The 18535-nt window shown below is 43.0% G+C and overlaps 1 protein-coding gene across 2 annotated transcripts in view; it reads right to left on the bottom strand.

Annotated features, from left to right (window-relative positions):
• Positions 1–13848, bottom strand: part of wdhd1 (WD repeat and HMG-box DNA binding protein 1) — a 57171-nt gene extending 43323 nt beyond the window's left edge. The window contains exons 1-10 of one of the 2 annotated variants that reach the window (XM_063184641.1): positions 13768–13848; positions 13159–13262; positions 12911–13022; positions 11252–11403; positions 8092–8203; positions 7328–7378; positions 6097–6192; positions 2863–2955; positions 1212–1318; positions 562–727 (exon numbers count right to left, since the gene is read on the bottom strand). In XM_063184641.1, coding sequence (XP_063040711.1) covers positions 562–727; positions 1212–1318; positions 2863–2955; positions 6097–6192; positions 7328–7378; positions 8092–8203; positions 11252–11403; positions 12911–13022; positions 13159–13235 — 966 coding nt within the window. In that variant the 5' untranslated portion in view covers positions 13236–13262; positions 13768–13848. Of the gene's footprint in view, positions 1–561; positions 728–1211; positions 1319–2862; positions 2956–6096; positions 6193–7327; positions 7379–8091; positions 8204–11251; positions 11404–12910; positions 13023–13158; positions 13263–13669; positions 13736–13767 lie in introns of those variants that run through there. The other variant, XM_063184642.1, reaches the window with a different exon arrangement.
• Between the last annotated feature and the right edge of the window lie 4687 nt (positions 13849–18535).

The following is an 18535-nucleotide window of genomic DNA, read 5'->3' as shown; positions in this document are numbered from 1 at the left end:
CATTTATAAAGACATGACGAGTGCACCCAGTGTGTACTGTACATGCTACTGGATTTGTCTTGTATTTCAAAAGACAAAAAAAAAAAAAAAGTACCTCATCAATAACGAGGCCCAATACTGCTGCCTCAGCAATGCAGTTACGTTGCGTACATTTGATCTCACACACGGTTACACGAGAGAGGTGATTTAAGTAGGGATGTACAGATACCGATACTGCTCATTGTACTCGTACTCGTACTCGTCAAGCACTTGCCGATACCAGGAACGAAACTGCTATTACACAAAACAATGCAAAATCATGTCACGTTCTGTGAACTTGAAAGCAGCATGGAAAAAGTGCCACCTCATACATTTACTAATATTTAAATCTACATGGAAATGGACAATACAAATATCACAAGTGGAAAAAACAAGTCCATGCATTTATTTTCATTGTATTTTGGTGGTAAAAGGTATCGGTATCGGCAAGTACACACATTAATGTACTCGTACTTGTATCGGTTTTCAAAAAAGTGGTATCGGTGCATCCCTAGATTTTAGAGATTTGACCCTCCCCCTGACCTTGGCGGTGCTCTTGCTCGGCTGCTGTGTAGTCGTGGTGGCGGTGGCGGCGGCGGGCAGTCCATCCAGCAGGCCGAGACAGCCCTCGGTGTCCGTGTAAGCAATCTGCTCCCCGGAGGGATGCCAAGCCATGCCACACACCGTGTAGCCCTTCTCATGTTTCTGCCTGGAGACACACAGAGAAAAATAAATAAATAAATAAATAAAAGTAAACACTTGATGAAAAATGAAAAATTTGGTTAAACAGTGTTGTCTTTTGGTTTTACTTATTTATTTTTGGACAGTGCATTAAGACTGTTTCGAAAAGGAAAATAAAAGAAATAAATAAAAAATGAAAAATTTGGTGCAACAAGGATGTTTTTTTAACTTATTTTTTTTATAGACAGTGCATTAAGGCTAATGTTCTGACGAAGTAAAAACAGAAGACAGTGTTGCAGCAGATTTTTCTTCTTCATTTCATGTCCTGTCCAATACATGTGCGTGTGTGTGTATCCCCTCTTGTGTTTCTTCCTACTAGCACATACACCTTTACATGAGAACACATGATATGGAATGAGAGATGCAAATGTGCTTTGGTGGGATCAATGGCATCAACATCTGTCTGCAAAACAGACACACACGGACACAATAAGAGCATGGGCCTACTGTACCTCTCTAAGCACATCTTGGTGCTCACGTCCCACAGGGTCAAGTAGCCTCCAATGGTCCCAGCAGCCAAGAAGCGGCCACAGGGGGACCACACCACCACATTTATGGCCTGATGGAGAGACAGAGGAGGAGAGGAGGATGAAGAGAGCGAGACACAGAGAGAGAGCGAGACACAGAGAGAGAGCGAGAGAGAGAGAGAGAGGTGGACAGAGAATAGAGAGACAGAGGAGGAGAGGAGGATGGAGAGATATAGAGGAGCAGAAGAAGAGAGGCAGAAGGAATACCAAGAAGATAGAGGTAAATTGGATTCGTCGATATTAACTATCTTTGTTTTTACATGACAATACATTAGGCAGACGTCATAGTGTACAACACTTGCAGATACAAAGTGCACAGACACACTTACACATACACAGACTTATTACTCTTTGGCCCCCGTGCCTGAGTTTGACATCCATGGGTTAGGGTTTAAGGCCCTCGATACGCTGGCTGCAGGAGACACGGGCACGAACGCCGCGCATAGTCATCTGTATTTCATGTCAATTTTGCAGGCGTTAGATACTACACACAGAGACGCGTGCGTTCAGTGCAATATCGTCAAAATCACTGGGGCGATTGTAAAAAAAAAAGACTGCACAGTTCCACGGGTATGTTTCCGGTGGAAACGCAGATGGTGGCAACTTCAAGAGCGTCTCATTGGAAGGAGTGTGCAAATGTAGGAGTAACAGTATCATCTCCTCCTGTCCAGGGAGTCCCTCTTTTTGTCGTTTCCTTTACAGTCTGTGTTTCCAGTTTCCGGATCGCTGCCCCCTGGATGATACCGACAGTATTATTGGGTATTGGTCTTGTGCTTCTAAAGCAAGTATGTGCAGTTGGTCACACACAGTGGTGTGGGTAATGTAAGGCTCACAGCAAGCCTATCAAGGGCCTTACACTGTGATGTCTACCGGAACCCCTTTCCCAATATCTCCCGGAGTGCGTTTCAATATGCGACCTTGCCTCCTCCACTTGCGCTTGTCTCCTCGTCCCGCCTCCTGGCCCCTCCTCCGTGGAGAAAACGATTAAGTTTCCCAGCAGTCAGCCTAGCCACAACAACTTTTGAGGGACAGTTTTTCATTCACCATCCCAATTGCAAATGAGAAAAAGACTCTACAATTGAGCTTTTCAAGATATTGAAATATAATGCTGTTGTCAGTGATGTCATCATGACGAGAAGCAAGTGGAGGAGGCAAGGTCGCATATTGCAACGCACTCCCTATCTCCTTCACACTTGCTTCCTGTCTCTGATCGCTGCTCTGTTCACATGAAGACAACAAAGGCCGATCAATAAACCTGATTACAAAATGGGGAAAGAAAAGGGAAATGTCAACGGGCTCTCGTAAAATTACCATGAGCAGCCCTTGTTAATGCTTTTCCAATCATAAAACGCCCACTCGCTGCAGGGGTGCTGTCCAGATAATCTGTATGTACGTCAAACACAGCATGCACATGGATGAAAACAAAAAAACAAAAAAAGAATCCGTACGTTGAAAAGGGCAAACGGGCCCCCATCAAACACACACAGCACGCACATGGATTAAAAAAAAAAAAAAAAAAAAAGAACTAGAGTAAAAATTAAAAATAATTAAGAATCCTGCTGGTAGCTCCACCCACCTGTGTGATGAAGTCATCAGAGAGGGTGCTGACGAGGCTCCAGGAGTTCCGCTCGTAAAGATGCACACTGGTCTCCACGGGAACCGCTAGGAGCTGAGGAGGAGGAAGAAAGGGAGTAGGAGGAAGAGGAGGAGGAGGAGGAGGAAGAAAGGGAGGAAGAGAAGGAGATGGAGAGAGTGATGGAGGAGGAGGAGGAGAATGAAGGGATAGGTGAGGTGAGAGGTGAGAGGGAGAAAAGGATGAGATAGAGGAGAGGAAAAATAGGAGGAGAGGAAGAAGAGAAGAAGGAGGAGGCAGAGGAGAGGAGGAAGGGGAGGAGGAGGAGGAGGAGGAGGATGAGGAGGAGGCCAGAGGCAGGGAGAGGAGGAAGGGGAGCAAGAGGAGAGGGGAGAGGAGGAGGAGGAAGAGGAGGAGGAGAACAAGGGAGGACAGAGATAGGAGGGGGAGAAAGAGGGAGATGTGGCGGAGGAAGAGGATGGGAGAAAAGGGCGAGCAGGAGGAGGAGGAGGGAGAGGGAGGCAGAAAAGGCAGAGGAGAAAAGAAAAATACATTGATATGAAGAGAGCATCAGGGTGACAGGTTCCAGTGACTGGCTGACAAGCATGTGATGATAATCAAAGCGGACATCCCACTTCCTGCCCTAGTGGTCTGAATAAAGTGCATAGGGACTGACTCCCACACGCAGCCCTGAAACTGTTTGCAGCACAGGAACTGCCACAAGCAGCCTTGCTCCGTTCGTGGTTCTCAATGGGGTTTCTCAACAGGGGCTCTACAGGGGGGGGGTGTCACCAATGAGGAGTGTTGGGAAGACCCAGTCAACATGAATGGAGCCGCTCACGTCATTCTAAAAAGCTGCATAACAATCCTACAGCATCATCAATAACAGCGAAAAGTATTTTTATTACTAGGCCGTCCTGTTGTCATTAGAATCATGCCGTTAAGTGGGGGGCGTTGCCATGCTTAGGATGAGGTCAGGGGGGCGTTGGCATGTCTATGATGATGTCAGGGCGGCATTCTTCTAAAAAGGTTGAGAACCAACACTATTTATAGGATAGAATCTATTTGAAGCACAGGAAGTGCCCTAAGCAGCCAAGCCGCTGGAGAGGAGAGGAGGGGAGAGGAGAGGAGAGGAGACGAGACGAGTGTGGGTTCCTCTGCCAGACAGTACAGTATGCTCAGGAGAGCAGAGGGCAGGGTGCTTCTGAGAGCCACAACAAATGCACATCACATCAGAATGAACAGACGCTGATGTTCGCTGGTGCGGATGCTTAGGCTCTGGTGAAGCTGATGCTACTACACCTCCAAGTGCTACCGAATACAGAGGTCAGTAGTTTGGGTTTCAGAAAAGTTAAATAAGGAAAAATAAAGAAAAGAAAAACTGAAAGAAAATGACAGACATGACAACAACCTGTACTTCTGTAAGAGAGTCTTTGTCTGTAATGCTTAACCCAGGAGGGACATCTGTGCAACATTGCCTTGAAGACCAGCTGCAGCATCCATGCACGTTCACCTTGAAAATTATTGACAATTCTGGGGTGAATTTCTCAAAACCAAAGTTGCTTACTACATTAGCTACTTCGTTGTTTTCAATGCATTTTCCCATTGGCAACTACCGAAGTTGCTAACAGGCTAACAACTTCCCTTTTGAGAAACTCACCCCTGATTTTTTGAACCGTCGGGTCAGGTCGTAATAGGCTAAAGACAGTGTTCCAGTAATCCTTCTTTCTTTCTACAGATACCAACTAAACACAACAAAATATCACAGCATCAATGCAGCCAGTTACTGACTTAAAAAGGTAAAGCACAGTAACTATGTCAACATTGAAACATAAAATGGTGGAAAAAATGCCATCAAGTTTTGTTATTAGGTTGGATATTTTAGTTACTGCAAATTTAAAAGAGTAGTACAGTGGAATCCGCTTATAGTGGTCACGTTTGTCCGAGCCAATTTGAACACTGTAAGCGATTGATTACTAAAACCGAATTTGTATTATTTCACCCCTTTTTTTGTCTCTACCTGTCTGGCAAAAATGAGCGCTGAGAAAGACGAGGCTTACATGCATTTCAAAGCATAGACCACGCACAGGTCGTCATCTCTTATGATGTCAAATAAGTTTGTAAAGTTCCCATTCCACAAACGTTTTCTGCACAGTGTGATTCAGGTTATGCATGCAAAACGCTGCAAGACTGCGCACTTAAAATTGCCACGCCGATAAATAACACACTGCTGCATAGCCTGCTGTACAGTAGTAGCCTACAACGTGGGGTTTTTTTTGGACACCGTTTTAAAAAAGCCACGCAAAGAACAGGTTGGAATTGGGAAAGTCGCGCTGGGCTTGCTGGCATAGGAGAGATGAGAAGGGCGAGGGGGAGTGGGAGGGACTCGTGGGGAGACGCAGCCTGTACAGCTGTTGCAGTTTAAACACAAGGTAGCCTGAGGAATGCCAAGCTTCGCCAAAACATCTCGTTGGCTCGTTTTTGGTAAATTTTCATACGTTTCGAAGAGCCTATGTTTTTCATTCCCAGAATAAGAGAGACATGATTCACGTGCTTGCTGCCCGGTGTTAACTCGTTAGGCTACATTGGCTAGCGAGACAGATGCATGTGTACACAGCCTCATCACCAGAGAGTTTCTATGTGAACAGGTTGCGTCCCCACTCAGTCGAGCCATGCCTGCAGTTCACTGGGGTGCTGTCGGGAGAGCGCAGCCCATTCACTGTATGGAGTTTGCACTCCTCGGTTGGCGCCCCTAGAGTAGGCTACAGTAGGCTACCACCCGGAAAAGTGGCGAGTTGAGTCTCGCGCAATACCCTTACAACCTATCTGGCATATACAGAAGCAGACGTCGGGAAAGGAATCGCGGGAGTAAAACATGAAATGGCTACACTGAGTTTTTCAATACTTTTTGCACATGTTTACATTCATAAAATGACAAAAATGAACATTATAAGCGGATTTTTGATCACTGTAAACGAATTATTTAAACAGTATTTGTATAGAAATGATTCTGTCCCAAGCTTTTTGATCTATATAAGCGGTTGATTACTATATCCGTGACCACTATAAGCGGATTCCACTGTATCTCTAAAACAGGACATATTTGGACCATAAGGCTTTGACACATTAAGACAAGGACGGTGTTGTGAAGAAGACCATTTTGAGTATAAAGTCAATTTTGACAAAGCATATAGTTACTGCACTATGCCTTTGTGCGGTAGAGTAGCATCAACAAACCTTTCCAGACTGTGGTTGCCAAGACAACCTGCAGAGAGACTTGGCGTTGGTGACGTCGCTGGACTTCTGGAGGACACTCCAGCTGGTCACTTTGGCCTGGACACAGACAGCAGAGGGAAGAAAAGGTAAAGTCAGCCTCACATCCTTGTGTAAAAGGTGCAATGTATAGGATGGTGGCCAGAGTAGGTATTGCAACAGTGCTGCACATTGAAACTGTGCTGCGTATTACCAAATGTATTATTTTCATTAACATTTACAAAGTAATAAACTAATGTCTAGACTGTGCGTTTATCCGGCATTGCATGCAAGGAATATTCCGAATTTTAACGGAATGGTGGTATAAGCCATGTGTTAAACTCTATTCATTTCGAATGTGGTCATGTTACAGGAATATTCCAGTTGCAGAACGACGTTTCACACATGTATACAGAACATTCCCTCAGATTGCGGTAAACCGAACACTAACAATGTTTTGGTTGAAACTGGAATACGGTTTCAATAGTGTAACGGAGGCTAACTAGTAGGGCTGCACAATTAATCGAAAAATAATCAAAATCGTGATAACATAGTGAAATCGAACTCATGATTTTAATCGTGATTTAATCGTGGCAATAGTGACCTACTTTTGAGAGCGTCCTTGAAGCCAGAACATACTGACAGACTGGTGTTTCTGGCCAGAAATCTGTCCACCTAAGTTTCATGCTATTGCCTTTTACATAATTATTACAATTCATTTTATTTTGCTCATCCCGTATGTAATTCATTCTTGGTTATATTTCATCTTGTTATAATTTTAAAAAAATCTGCAAAAATCAATAATCGTGATTAATAATCGTGATTATGATTTTGACCAAAATAATCGTGATTATTATTTTTTCCATAATCGTGCAGCTCTACTAACTAGCACAGAGTTGGCGTGGAAAGTTGACAAACCTCCCTCCGATAGCTTCATACAGTCTCGTGCCGTTGGGCCGAGAGACTAGTCTCTTGGCCCAGCGGTATCGTACTGTGTCTCCCATTGCCGGACCGTTGTAGTTGACGAGGATGCAGATTCGATCCCCGAGGGGGGTGAACAGGTGCAAGATGACCTCCGTCACAATAGCACATGTAACAGCTCAAATGTTCACAGATATCTGCACATGACCATTACAGGCCAATCCCATGACTTTCATAGATGACCTTGAATGCTCCTCACTACAATCATTTGGTCCTGTGACCTTGCTTCTCTTACCTGTTCATCAATGTTCCACACGGCCACAGAACCATCACAGCTGGAGGAAGCCTGAGGAGAGGTCGAGGACATTTATCACTTTAAGGTGCACTGTGTAGGATGGTGGCCAAAGTGGGTATTGCAACTATGCTGCTACCGCCTATTGCCAAATGTGATCTTTTCATGAATATATACTAAATAAACTAATATGTACTAGTATGATCAAAATACAGTACGTTTTGAAGCTAAAAATGCCTTTTTCTGACGGACATGTATGAAAAGTGCAATTTTCCCAGTCATAATGAAGACTTTGAATTGGATGGTGGTGGTGAGTAGTATTCATGAAAAAGGTAACATTTGTGAATAGGAAGCATAAATTCTGGAAAGAGACTGCTAAAATATTACACAGTGCACCTTTAAATAACTACACAGAAGCGGATAAAATTTTAGGCCACGCGAAAGCCAACAACCAACACAAGACACAAACAAACCATCTAAAAACAAAAAATGACCACAAGACTAGCAATATCTACATGTGCTGTGACACCTATTTTGACTTGCTGATTTGAAAGTGATACCAAAGAGCTGTTCACTTGCGCTAGCCTAGCACCAGCAACCTCCAATTACAAAGACCGCCTGGAATTTAAAAAAAGTATCTCCACATGTCTACAAGACTCTGACTAAGTAGGAAATCAGGTTTCATCACTTTTAAAAACACTTACACTACATATTCTGTGTGTGTGTGTGTGTCATTGACCCCATATATTTTTTTACCACATGCTTACCAGGAACTCGTCTTTGGGGTCGAAGTCGACGCTGAGGACAGGAGCATCATGGCCCCTCAGAGTCTTCTGCTGACTGCTGTCGGCTACCTCCACCACCTTCACCAGGAAGTCACTACAGATAAAGAGAGAGAGAGAGAGAGAGAGAGAGAGAGAGAGAGAGAGAGAGAGAGAGAGAGAGAGAGAGAGGCAGAGAGAGAGGCAGAGAGAGAGAGACAGAGAGAGAGAGACAGAGAGAGAGAGACAGAGAGAGACAGAGAGAGAGCACATCAGCCATCAATACTCAAAGTTCAAATTTCTCTTGGACATTCACAAAGCTACCGCATAACACGGAACACAGAACACTTAAGAAAATGCAAAATGCTGACAGTACAGGCTTGAAGTGTGGTCATAGATACCCAGAGAGAGAGAGAGCTATGTAGACAGCGTTTGTACACTCCTATATCAAAACACTGCCACTGTAATGAAAGAGCGAGAGCGAGAGAGAGAGAGAGAGAGAGAGAGAGAGAGAGAGAGAGAGAGAGGGAGAGAGGGAGAGAGGGAGAGAGAGAGAGAATCTTAACACGCAAATAGACACAGTCTTCATAGTGCTTCATAACTACCCACAATTGGAACAACTGAAAATGTGATGTATGAAATATGAAAACATCCTCCTAACAACCCGTTTGTGTGTGTCTGTAAGGCCAGGGCCAGGGGAAATGGACATAAAAGGTGAGGGTGGAAAAATGAAAGAGAATGAAAGCGAAACAGAGGAAAAAAAAGATAAAAAGCAAGAGACAGAGAGGAAGAGAGAGAGAGAGAGAGGAAGAGGAAGAGAGCGAGCAGCTCATTGATTCCAGATTTCCATCACTTCCTGTGAGGTCCAAACTCATATTGGAGATGAGGATCTCAGAGGTGGCGACGCACCGCACCACACAGCGCAGGGGGAAATGATAAAAACTCATTTCCTAAATATATCGAGGAGGAAGAAGAAAAATCAAATAACCTGTTACAGGCCTCAGCTGCCTGCCTGCTGGCGTGCTCCTGAAGAAAAATCAATATTCAAACAAACAGACTTTGAACGTGATCAATCCCATGACAAGGAAGGAGGGCCAGCAAACTGGTGACTGGTGCACCTCCATGCGTCTCCGCGTAGCGACACGACAAGCGTCTAAAGTGAAAATCAATGGCAGGCTGTGAAACACTATTCACTCCCCTCCGAGCTGGACAAGTAAATGATGGCTAGCTTTTAAAGGTGCACTAAGTAGGATTGTGGCCTTTACAGCACAGCTACAGAAGCCACTACACATGCTGCTTATGGGATTTAGTTTTGGCAAATACACTATTTGAAAATCAATGGCCCCTATTCAAATATTCAAATATATTCTCCCTGACTGTAAACAGTGTGTGTGGGACTTTTCGACACGCCTTTCGTACTGAAAGTGAAAGGCAATCCATTCATATTTGCTGAGCAAATGTAGAAATTTAATGAAACTTTGCACTAATCTTCGTTGCCACGGAAACACAGTTAGGGAGGACCCAGGAGCATTTGGTACATAAAGAAACAGACACCTTTTTGTAAAACATGCACAGACAATAACCATTTCTCTTCTTTTTTTACCAAAATGGTGGTGTCCATGTCTGAATCAGATACGAAAAACTCTCAGCAATGTCATAGAAATGTTGTAATGATATAGTTCAGCTTTTTCAGCAAAAAGTGAACAGGATCACTGGCAATCCAATCGGCATGAAAGGGCTACTTACCAGGCCAAAGACAAACATGTTGTGCAGCACTTCGTACATATAACCACAAACGTATGTACCATATGTTTGAGCCACCTTGCGATGTGCATTATGCATATTATGCATGGGCAGCTTAGAAATCCTCTAGAAATCTCCAGTAAAATGCCAAAGTTACTTTTAGCAAAAAGTACCGTCATAAAAAACACAACATAAACATAAAAATATAAAAATATCAGCCTCTGATGCACATAAAAGCATGAAATAAATTGCATTAAAAAAACATACCAACTCTAACATACCAACATTTTTTATTTTAAAATCTCAAATGTCATGAGCCTTAAAGCGACGTTATGCAGCTCCTGGCGCTAGGGTCAATGTTGCACTGCGCAGAATCCGCCATCAATAGATGACTATTAATGGGAAAATATGCATGCTAGTATGCAGATACTATGAGCTGTGCTTGATCAGATGTAGGACACTATGTTGCCAATTTCAAAATGCACAAAAGAGTGCTGCTCGCCTAGGGCACCAAATTTCACAAGAACCGGCCCCGTTTTTCATGGGCTGCGTGAAACCCATTAATAGCATCAATCTAGTGAGGTACTTGGAGCCTTTTTTTATTTGGGGCTCACTTGAAATGTTCACAAATGTTTGTGGCCCACCTCTGACCAAATAAACAATAAAACTCAAATAAATAGTCAGCTGCAACACACAAATATCATTTTGATTTTTAGAAAATGATTTCGAGGCCCACTTGGAATACCTTGTGGCAGGGTTCCCACTCTAATTCAAATATAAAATTCCATGATTTTCCATGACTTTCCAGACCCCCAAAAAAAGAATTTCCGTGACCACTTCCGTCACAAAAAGACATTAAAACGTTTTTTTTTTTAAGTGTGAAAAGTTGAAAACTGAAGATTATCTTCACACCTAGAGCCAACGCTGAGCCATCACCAGACTTCAGTGGGCTCATTGCATTCTAGAATGTTGCACATTACAGCGCAAAACCAAACCGTCTCTGGCAAAGCGTTGTATAACCAGTAAGAGACAATGTTATACACCAAACAAAAAAGCTTTTGCTTTTACACAACTGTTAAGAAAATTCCATGATATTTCATGACTGTGCATGCAAAATGGTAAAATTCCATGACTGGAAAAACTTTTATGAAATTCCATGATATTCCAGAAATTCCATGACCCGTGGGAACCCTGTTGTGGGCTCACAGTTAGAGAATCACTGATCTAGTGGGGTACCTAGAGCCTGCCACTATGCCAGTGCCAACGCAGTTGAAGGTGACGTGTTTGACGGTGGTGGTGAAGCGCGTCAGGATGCCAAGCGGATCCCCGTCGGGACAAGTATAACATGCTTTACAGTTCTTTCTATATAAACTGTGCCGTTGTTGATTTAAATCTAATCTAAAAAGTTCATCTCGTGGGGTACCTGGAGCCTGCTGCCACGCGAGTGCCCAAGCGATTGAAGGTGACGTGGTTGGCGTTGGTGGTGAAGCGCGTCAGGATGCCGTCCGGGTCCCCGTCGGGAAACGTGTGGATCTGCACCGTGTTATTGGACACCGCCGTCACCAACTTCCCATTCTGTGGAGTAGGGATCCAGGGACAGGGAAGGTTACTGCATTGCATGCGGAAAGAGTACAAGTCCACACACCGTGGCTCCGCTTTGAAAATGTTGTCAAAACGTTGTATGACCTAAATACATTTTCAAAGCGGAGCTACAGTGTGCTATCCTGGCGATGTACTTCCACCCAGAAAGCCTCCTAGCTCGGTTCGCATAGCAAACAGCTGAGAGTGGTGACGCAGAACTCACCCACGGGGTCCGCTACTGACTGGTTATGGTAACGCTACTCAAACCTTTGTCTTGTTATATGTATGCTTTTGCAACACTATCATAACAGTCATGCTAGTAAAGCACAATTTGACTTCTAATAAAAATTCGGAACTCTAATGAATTTAAAAGGCGGAGTAAATTGACATGTTTAGTTTAGTTTAGTTTGTGCGTGTGTGTGTATGTGTGCTGTGTGTGTACTCTGTATTAATTAATAAAAAAATAAAAATAAAAAAACTAACCCCTCTTTGCAACTGCACTTGTTGTTCTGTATATTTCCTGTGCACTTTGTATTTGCTTGTGATGTTGGCTTGATTATGTCCTCTTTTGAAAGTCGCTTTGATTATAAAGCGTCTGCCAAATGCAATGTAATGTAATGTAATGTAATGTTAAATTCAGACCATTGCCCACCCTCCCTGAAGTCGGATTCCTCAGCTTTCGCCAGACTGTTTGACGGAGTCAACAGTCGGCTTTCACCCAGGCTAACAGTGTGCGGACTTCTACTCATTCCACTATCAGATACGCCTTTGTCCTGCCGCTGGCCTCAGAGAGGTGGGATGTACATACTCTTACCCTTATGAAGATTTTACTCCATTGCATGCACCATTATAATAATACATTACAATACAGTACAACATGTATTTATGTAATGCAGTATCATTAGTAGATAGGACAAGGGGATTCAGTCAAGTTTACTCCATTGCAATGCACGATTACAATAACAACATTGTGTACCAGGTCTTAGATGTCAAATTCTTTATGTCAAACATGCATATATCCCCTGCTGTATTCTGTCATTCTCAGTCACTCTCATGCACCGATCAATCGCAACAGAAAAACAACACCAGTGACACGCTGAAACAACAGTAATGACAGCATGTTGAGCACAGCACACGCAATAGAAATAACCGTTTTATAACGATAATCGCTGGCGTTTAAAGGTGCCCATTATAGCTACATGTGGCATTATGCAGGGTGTGCAGAATTATTAGTGTGCCAACGTGACCAACATCCAGGCAATTTCAATACAGCCACATCCCTCTGGAAGACTTCCAAAATGTTTATAGACTTTAATCATGCACACCTGATATAGGGGGTTGGGCTCCTTAGATCAAACCCATAGGTTTTAACGTTTATAGAGGTCGGTGTTGGGAAGTATGCATAAAAAGGACTATTTGGTCAAAAACTTGTATGCCTAATAATTCTGCACACAGTATATGCGTACAGTACAACGGCCTCTGTATAGGCTCACTCCATTACCTTGAGTGTGAGAGAGAAGGCCTTCTCTCCAACGTTTATCGATTTGGGGTCGTCATCATCCAGACTCTCCCAGATGCGCACGTCGCCATCACTTCCGCAGGTGAGGATGCACCTAAGAGGAGGTGGAGGGGAGCAGAGTGCAATGCGTCACGTCAACAAGCAGTTAAGTGCAGTTCATGACAGTGGGTTGATATTACGAGGAGTGTTAAAATCTACCAAGGTGTCATGGTTCTACTAAAGCTACTTACTTTCCTTTCCCGTCGAAGCAGACATCCGTCTGTCCTTCGGAATGACCGTATCGCATAGGCTTCCGTTCACAAGGCATGTTACCCCACTTCACAGTTTCGACTAGCTGGGAAATGAAAGAAACATTTACCAGATAAATATTCAAACACTTAGCACTCAATTACAACTCTACCACATAAAGGAGGTAGGTCTCAACGAAATGTCATTAGCTTGCTATACAGAAGACTGCCCTGTCCCTTTGTTGATAAGCTAGTCGTATTACCTACTTGGTGAGAAGTAACTTTAGACCTATCAATTCCATGCAAGGTTGGCGTACCACATATGAGTACTATGCCGTGGCAAAAAACAACAACAAAGAGTGACATTTAGCATTTGGCCCAAGTAGGAAGTTTAGTCGAGACATTGTATGACAAGCTAACTAGCTGTCAACACAGGCACGAAATGAAGGCTTCAGAGACAGCCAACAACTGCGCCAGTAATAACAGGCAAAAGACAACTCGTATTCAAGTTCACCTAGTGTGACGACAGGACTTGTACGGTTGTAGAGAAGGTTCTGTCTCTGAAAAGCATCAAAGTTGTGTCAAACCGAATAAACATTTGGCAATACTTACAAGCTTGGCGGCAATTCTTCAAGTACAACTTTTGTTGAATTCGTCTCCCGCGCTGCAGGCAGTGACGTGACCGGATAGGAGGGCTACTGAGATCTGATTGGAGGAAAGTACATTTGCCACCGCCCATAAATATGGGGGGCTGGCTAAAGATTACATGGTAGCGCGAAATTGTTACAATATTTCATGGGGAAACAAAGTAGCAGATACACAGAGAAAGTGCACGGTTTTATTCGCATGACATGCTCGATGCAGTAGGCCAACTTTTACAGAATTAAAAAGAAAAATATATGGACGCTAGGGGAGATGGTTTGTTTGGGTTTTTTTGTACAATAATGCAGGGTACCATTCAAGTATAATTAGATATGCGTTGTAGAAGTATGCCAGCATGATTATCTTATTTGTTTTTTTTCAGTAGGCCTATTAGAGATGTCATATTTAGATATTGTGAGAGACCTGAACTATTTTAATTTAGTAGAAAACGCTCCATGTGTTTAATAAAGAGCAAGGCAAATACTTCAATAAAAACAAGTGTAATTGTATCCTTTCTATAGGCCTTTTGGAGCCATACACCTTGGCCAGGGTCAATTATAAATAGATATTCTTGTCCTTTCACTCATGCTCCAATGTTGCTCTAAGCTAAGGTTTCCCGCCATAGTTCGACAGACACCATCCAGTCTGTAGTGTGTGTGTGTGTGTGTGTGTGAGTGAGAGAGAGGGAGAGAGAGAGAGAGAGAGAGAGAGAGAGAGAGAGAGAGAGAGAGAGAGAGAGAGAGAGAGAGAGATGGCTTGGCAGTGTTTGTAATCTGATATGGGTGAGAGGAGAGCAGTCCTTGTTTGGAATATCACTGTAAAGAAATCTAATCGCAGTGGCGTCTTCAGTGAACAGTCTGGCCGCAGTGCTGGGATGTGATGTGGCTAATGCTGTTATACACCGCAGCTGTAGACACTGTTGGCCCTCTTGCCCCTTATGACTATGCAAAATAACAAATCAGCGTCTCTAGATCAGAGGGGTATACTAAGAAGGTTCAGGAGTAAACCAGGTTAAAGAATATGTGACCATCTATTAGATCATTTACCTCTTAACTACCTGGTTTACTCCTGATACAGCAGCTTCTTATATAGGCCCCTGTACTGCTGTTGTTGCGCTCTCTCTCTCTCTCTCTCTCTCTCTCTCACTGGCAGGTATCAGCTGATGATGTCTGGCCAGATCTAATCCTGATTGAGCCATTGAGTGTTTACTTGCAGGTTTTTTTGGGTCGTTCATGCCAAGATATTGACAGCACTCAGCCTCAGATGAGCGTGAAATGAAGCTGTGATGATAATCAATGTATCACATGGGAGACATATACATATTTAATATGTTCATGCTTCCACAGATCAATTACTATCGTGGTTGTCTACATGATCAGGCTAAGATTGAAGAAGCTTCTTCCGATGAAAGGGGAAACAGCTTTTAAGCTAAAACAAGAAATCCAGTTGCTTACAAATGAACTCTCTTGACTGCCATGGATGAGAAAATCTATTCTAACCTGAACCGTCATCAGCCGTCATCCTGTTACAATCCCCATCTCCCCCCACTAGGTAAGACAACCACATACAATGCAATAGAGCCAGAATAAGTTAGATCCATCAATCCAAGACAGATGTAAATGTGATCTCTGACGTTTAAAGGAACACTGTGCTGGAAATGGTCAAAAAAGGTACTGCAACTATGCTGCTCATTGAAACTGGCCTGCTTATTGTCAAATTTGATCATTACATGAAAGTTAACTAAGTAATAAACAAATATTTCCTAGTATGGTCCAAGTAGAGTAATTTTTGCAGCTAAAAATGGCTAATTTTGGAAATTCAAAATGGCGGACCATGGAGAAGATCCCCTTTTTCATGTATGAAAAGTGCAATTTTTCCGGTCATAATGAATACTTAGAATTTGATGGTGGTGGTAAGTATTCATGAAAAAGGTAACATTAGTGAATGGGCAGCATGAATTCTGGAAATAAACAACTAAAAATCTCTGTCCCTTTAAAAGTAAACAAGGAAATTTATATATTGTTTTGTCTATGCTAGGACCTATACTAAGAAGCTGGTTCAGGAATAAACCAGATTAAGTTCCGAGGTAAATCATCTATACTAATAGAAGAGCCTCATTTTCTGAATGTGGACTCCCATCCTCCCTTGCTCACTTGTCTCCTTGTGGCCTCATGATGACGTCCCTGATGACAGAACTTTACTGTTTTTCAATATCTTGCAAAAGCACAATTCTAATGCCATTTCTCATTTGAAATCGGTATATTGAATGAAGAATTGCTCCCCAAAAGTTGTTGTAGCTAGGCTGACAGTGGGGAAACTTTGTTGTTTTCTCCACGGAGCCGGGGCGTCGGTAAAAAGCACAGTCAGAGGACAGGAGTTCGCATATTGGAAAGCACTCTATGCGTGTCTGTTTATCCAGACTTCCTGTATGGCTACATCCTGTCCTGTCTCCATGACCACCATGGCACTCTGTTGCCTCTCTGTACCCAGCATGCAGCACCACATTTCATGTTGGCAGCTAATCTCATCAGGTCCGGGTCTACGTGATCTGCTCTGCCCAAAGGCAAAGTGCAAGAACTGCATCTTTAGTTTGCACTGAAAATGGTCTTCATTACACCTCCTATATCTTTTGGCAAAGCCCTTACAGCCCAAATGTGTTACATTTTAGAGATATTGCTATGTCAAGTTAGCAGTTACTGCAATATCCAACCGTGCTCTGCCCTGGTCTTACTAACTTTTACAATGCAGAATGTCTATATGGTTTTACATTCAGGTAGGCCCTCATTAAACATATACGAATCAGCCCTCATTTTAAATTCCGGTCCACACTAGTTTTGCAAACAGATCTGTCCTGGTTTTGCATACAGTCTATACATGTGCAATAATACTGGAGACATAGAACACACACCTCAATGGTAAAATCAATTACTCATGACTGTGCTGTTGATTGGCATTTATTGGTCATGTTTCAATGTGCACAATATGCATAGGGGGTTCAGCGATGGATACAGCGTTCTTACAGGGTTCTCTCCTGATGTCTCGCTACTAACGACACCAGTGTTGTCAGTGGGGGTATAATGGCAAACATAAAACGGCAAAAAGTGCATATGCTTATAATGTAACAAATAATGATTGAAGCTTTAGGTTTGTAGTTTTGGTCAGCTTGGTGCTTGGGGAATGTATAGAAATAATAATTGAAGCTTTAGGTAGTGCAAAACGTTTACATGAGTGTTCGGGTGGCTATCCAATAGTGGATTGAAAGACAATCAGTCACTAAATCAGGTGTGAATAATATAGTACAAGGTAGGAACATTTAAGTCTTCATGATTTATCAATTAAAAAAACAACCAAAAACCTCTACATAGCCCTTCTGTGCTTAGTTCTCATCTGACATCAGCTATGCTATTTAGATGTTAGTGTCGCCCTCTAGAGCATCATTCCTGGTACTACAGCATCTATGCCTCGCCGAAAAGCAATGACTTACTTTTTGAGATTCAGAGATGAAGTTTAAGCAGGTACCTATATTAGATGTGTTATGGGTAGCACATAAATGTTAAATGATTTGTGCTCAATTTGAAGCATATCTGCTTACAAATCCATTGTGGGTACGGTAGCCAATAGACACGGTATTTTTCTAAATATTGTGTACTGTTTGTACAGAAAACAGTCTACCCAAATGTTTCTCATATTTCTCCAATAGGCCATCAGAACACTTAGTTTGTATAATTTTTAAAAAATAAAAATAATCTAAATGAGCAGTTAAAAGGTCAGTAAAAACTCATTCTGTACTATATTTCCATTCTGTCGGCACTTAATAGTCTATCCATCCCCATGTTTTCACACATCCTCCTCATGAACAGTCAGTAACCAAAAGGTTTTTAAATTCATAGAGTCCAGAGTCCAGTGTCAAGGAGCCTTTGAAACTCAGAAGGCCCCATTGCACTTGTAGTGGTGGTCATGGCTGAGGTAGAGCCCTACATTGACAGGACAGGGGAGGGCAGGGTCTCTGCAGGGTTACGTGTTTGGACGTTTCGTCTCGTTCTTGTTTCTGTACATTTAGTTCTTGCCTGGATGATTACCAAGACGAGTAAACAGGGGCGGAGTACTGGTATTGTGACGGGGGGGGGATGTGTCAGAGCCCCCCTGCTCCGTCACTGCCAGTTAAGTCCAAAATCAGAGATCGACGTGTGTAGATTTTTTTTGTTTCTCATTGAAAGCCAAGGTAAACAAATGAATCAGTAAACCAGATCAGAAATCAGACCAGAAAGGTCATAAGAGCTCTTTATGCTGCTCACAGAGTCTCTCAAAGCCCCTCACATTCAAACAGAGTACAGCCCCATTGCGGGGAGCGCATTGTTCTTCTCACAGTCCTTCCAGACTCAAACGGAGCATACCTCGTTACTGGGAGGACATTATACAGTCTCACATACATACTGTTTTCAGGCTGGCAAAAACGGTGCTGGTGCCCGTTCCCACACCTCTGTTCGGAACCCAAGTGTAGTGTTCATACTGTGCTCTGTTCTTTTCCACATGTGACTCTGTGTTCCCCGGATGAACCTGCTGACGTCCACGTTGTCGTCACACTTCGTAGAGAAAAACCAAGAATATTATTCAAACGCTCAGATTGTCGATGTGAATATGTCAGTTGGTTCGAGATTGGTTAAGAGAACGGGCACCGGCAAGGTTCTCAGACAGCCTTAACCGAGTAAGGCACAGCCTCTGTTATAAATTGGCGTTA

The sequence above is a fragment of the Engraulis encrasicolus genome, chromosome 19 (assembly GCF_034702125.1).
Source record: "Engraulis encrasicolus isolate BLACKSEA-1 chromosome 19, IST_EnEncr_1.0, whole genome shotgun sequence".
Classification (NCBI taxonomy): Eukaryota; Metazoa; Chordata; class Actinopteri; order Clupeiformes; family Engraulidae; genus Engraulis; species Engraulis encrasicolus.
The sequence above is the reverse complement of the archived record's forward strand: the minus strand, read 5'-3'. Positions and strand labels throughout refer to the sequence as shown.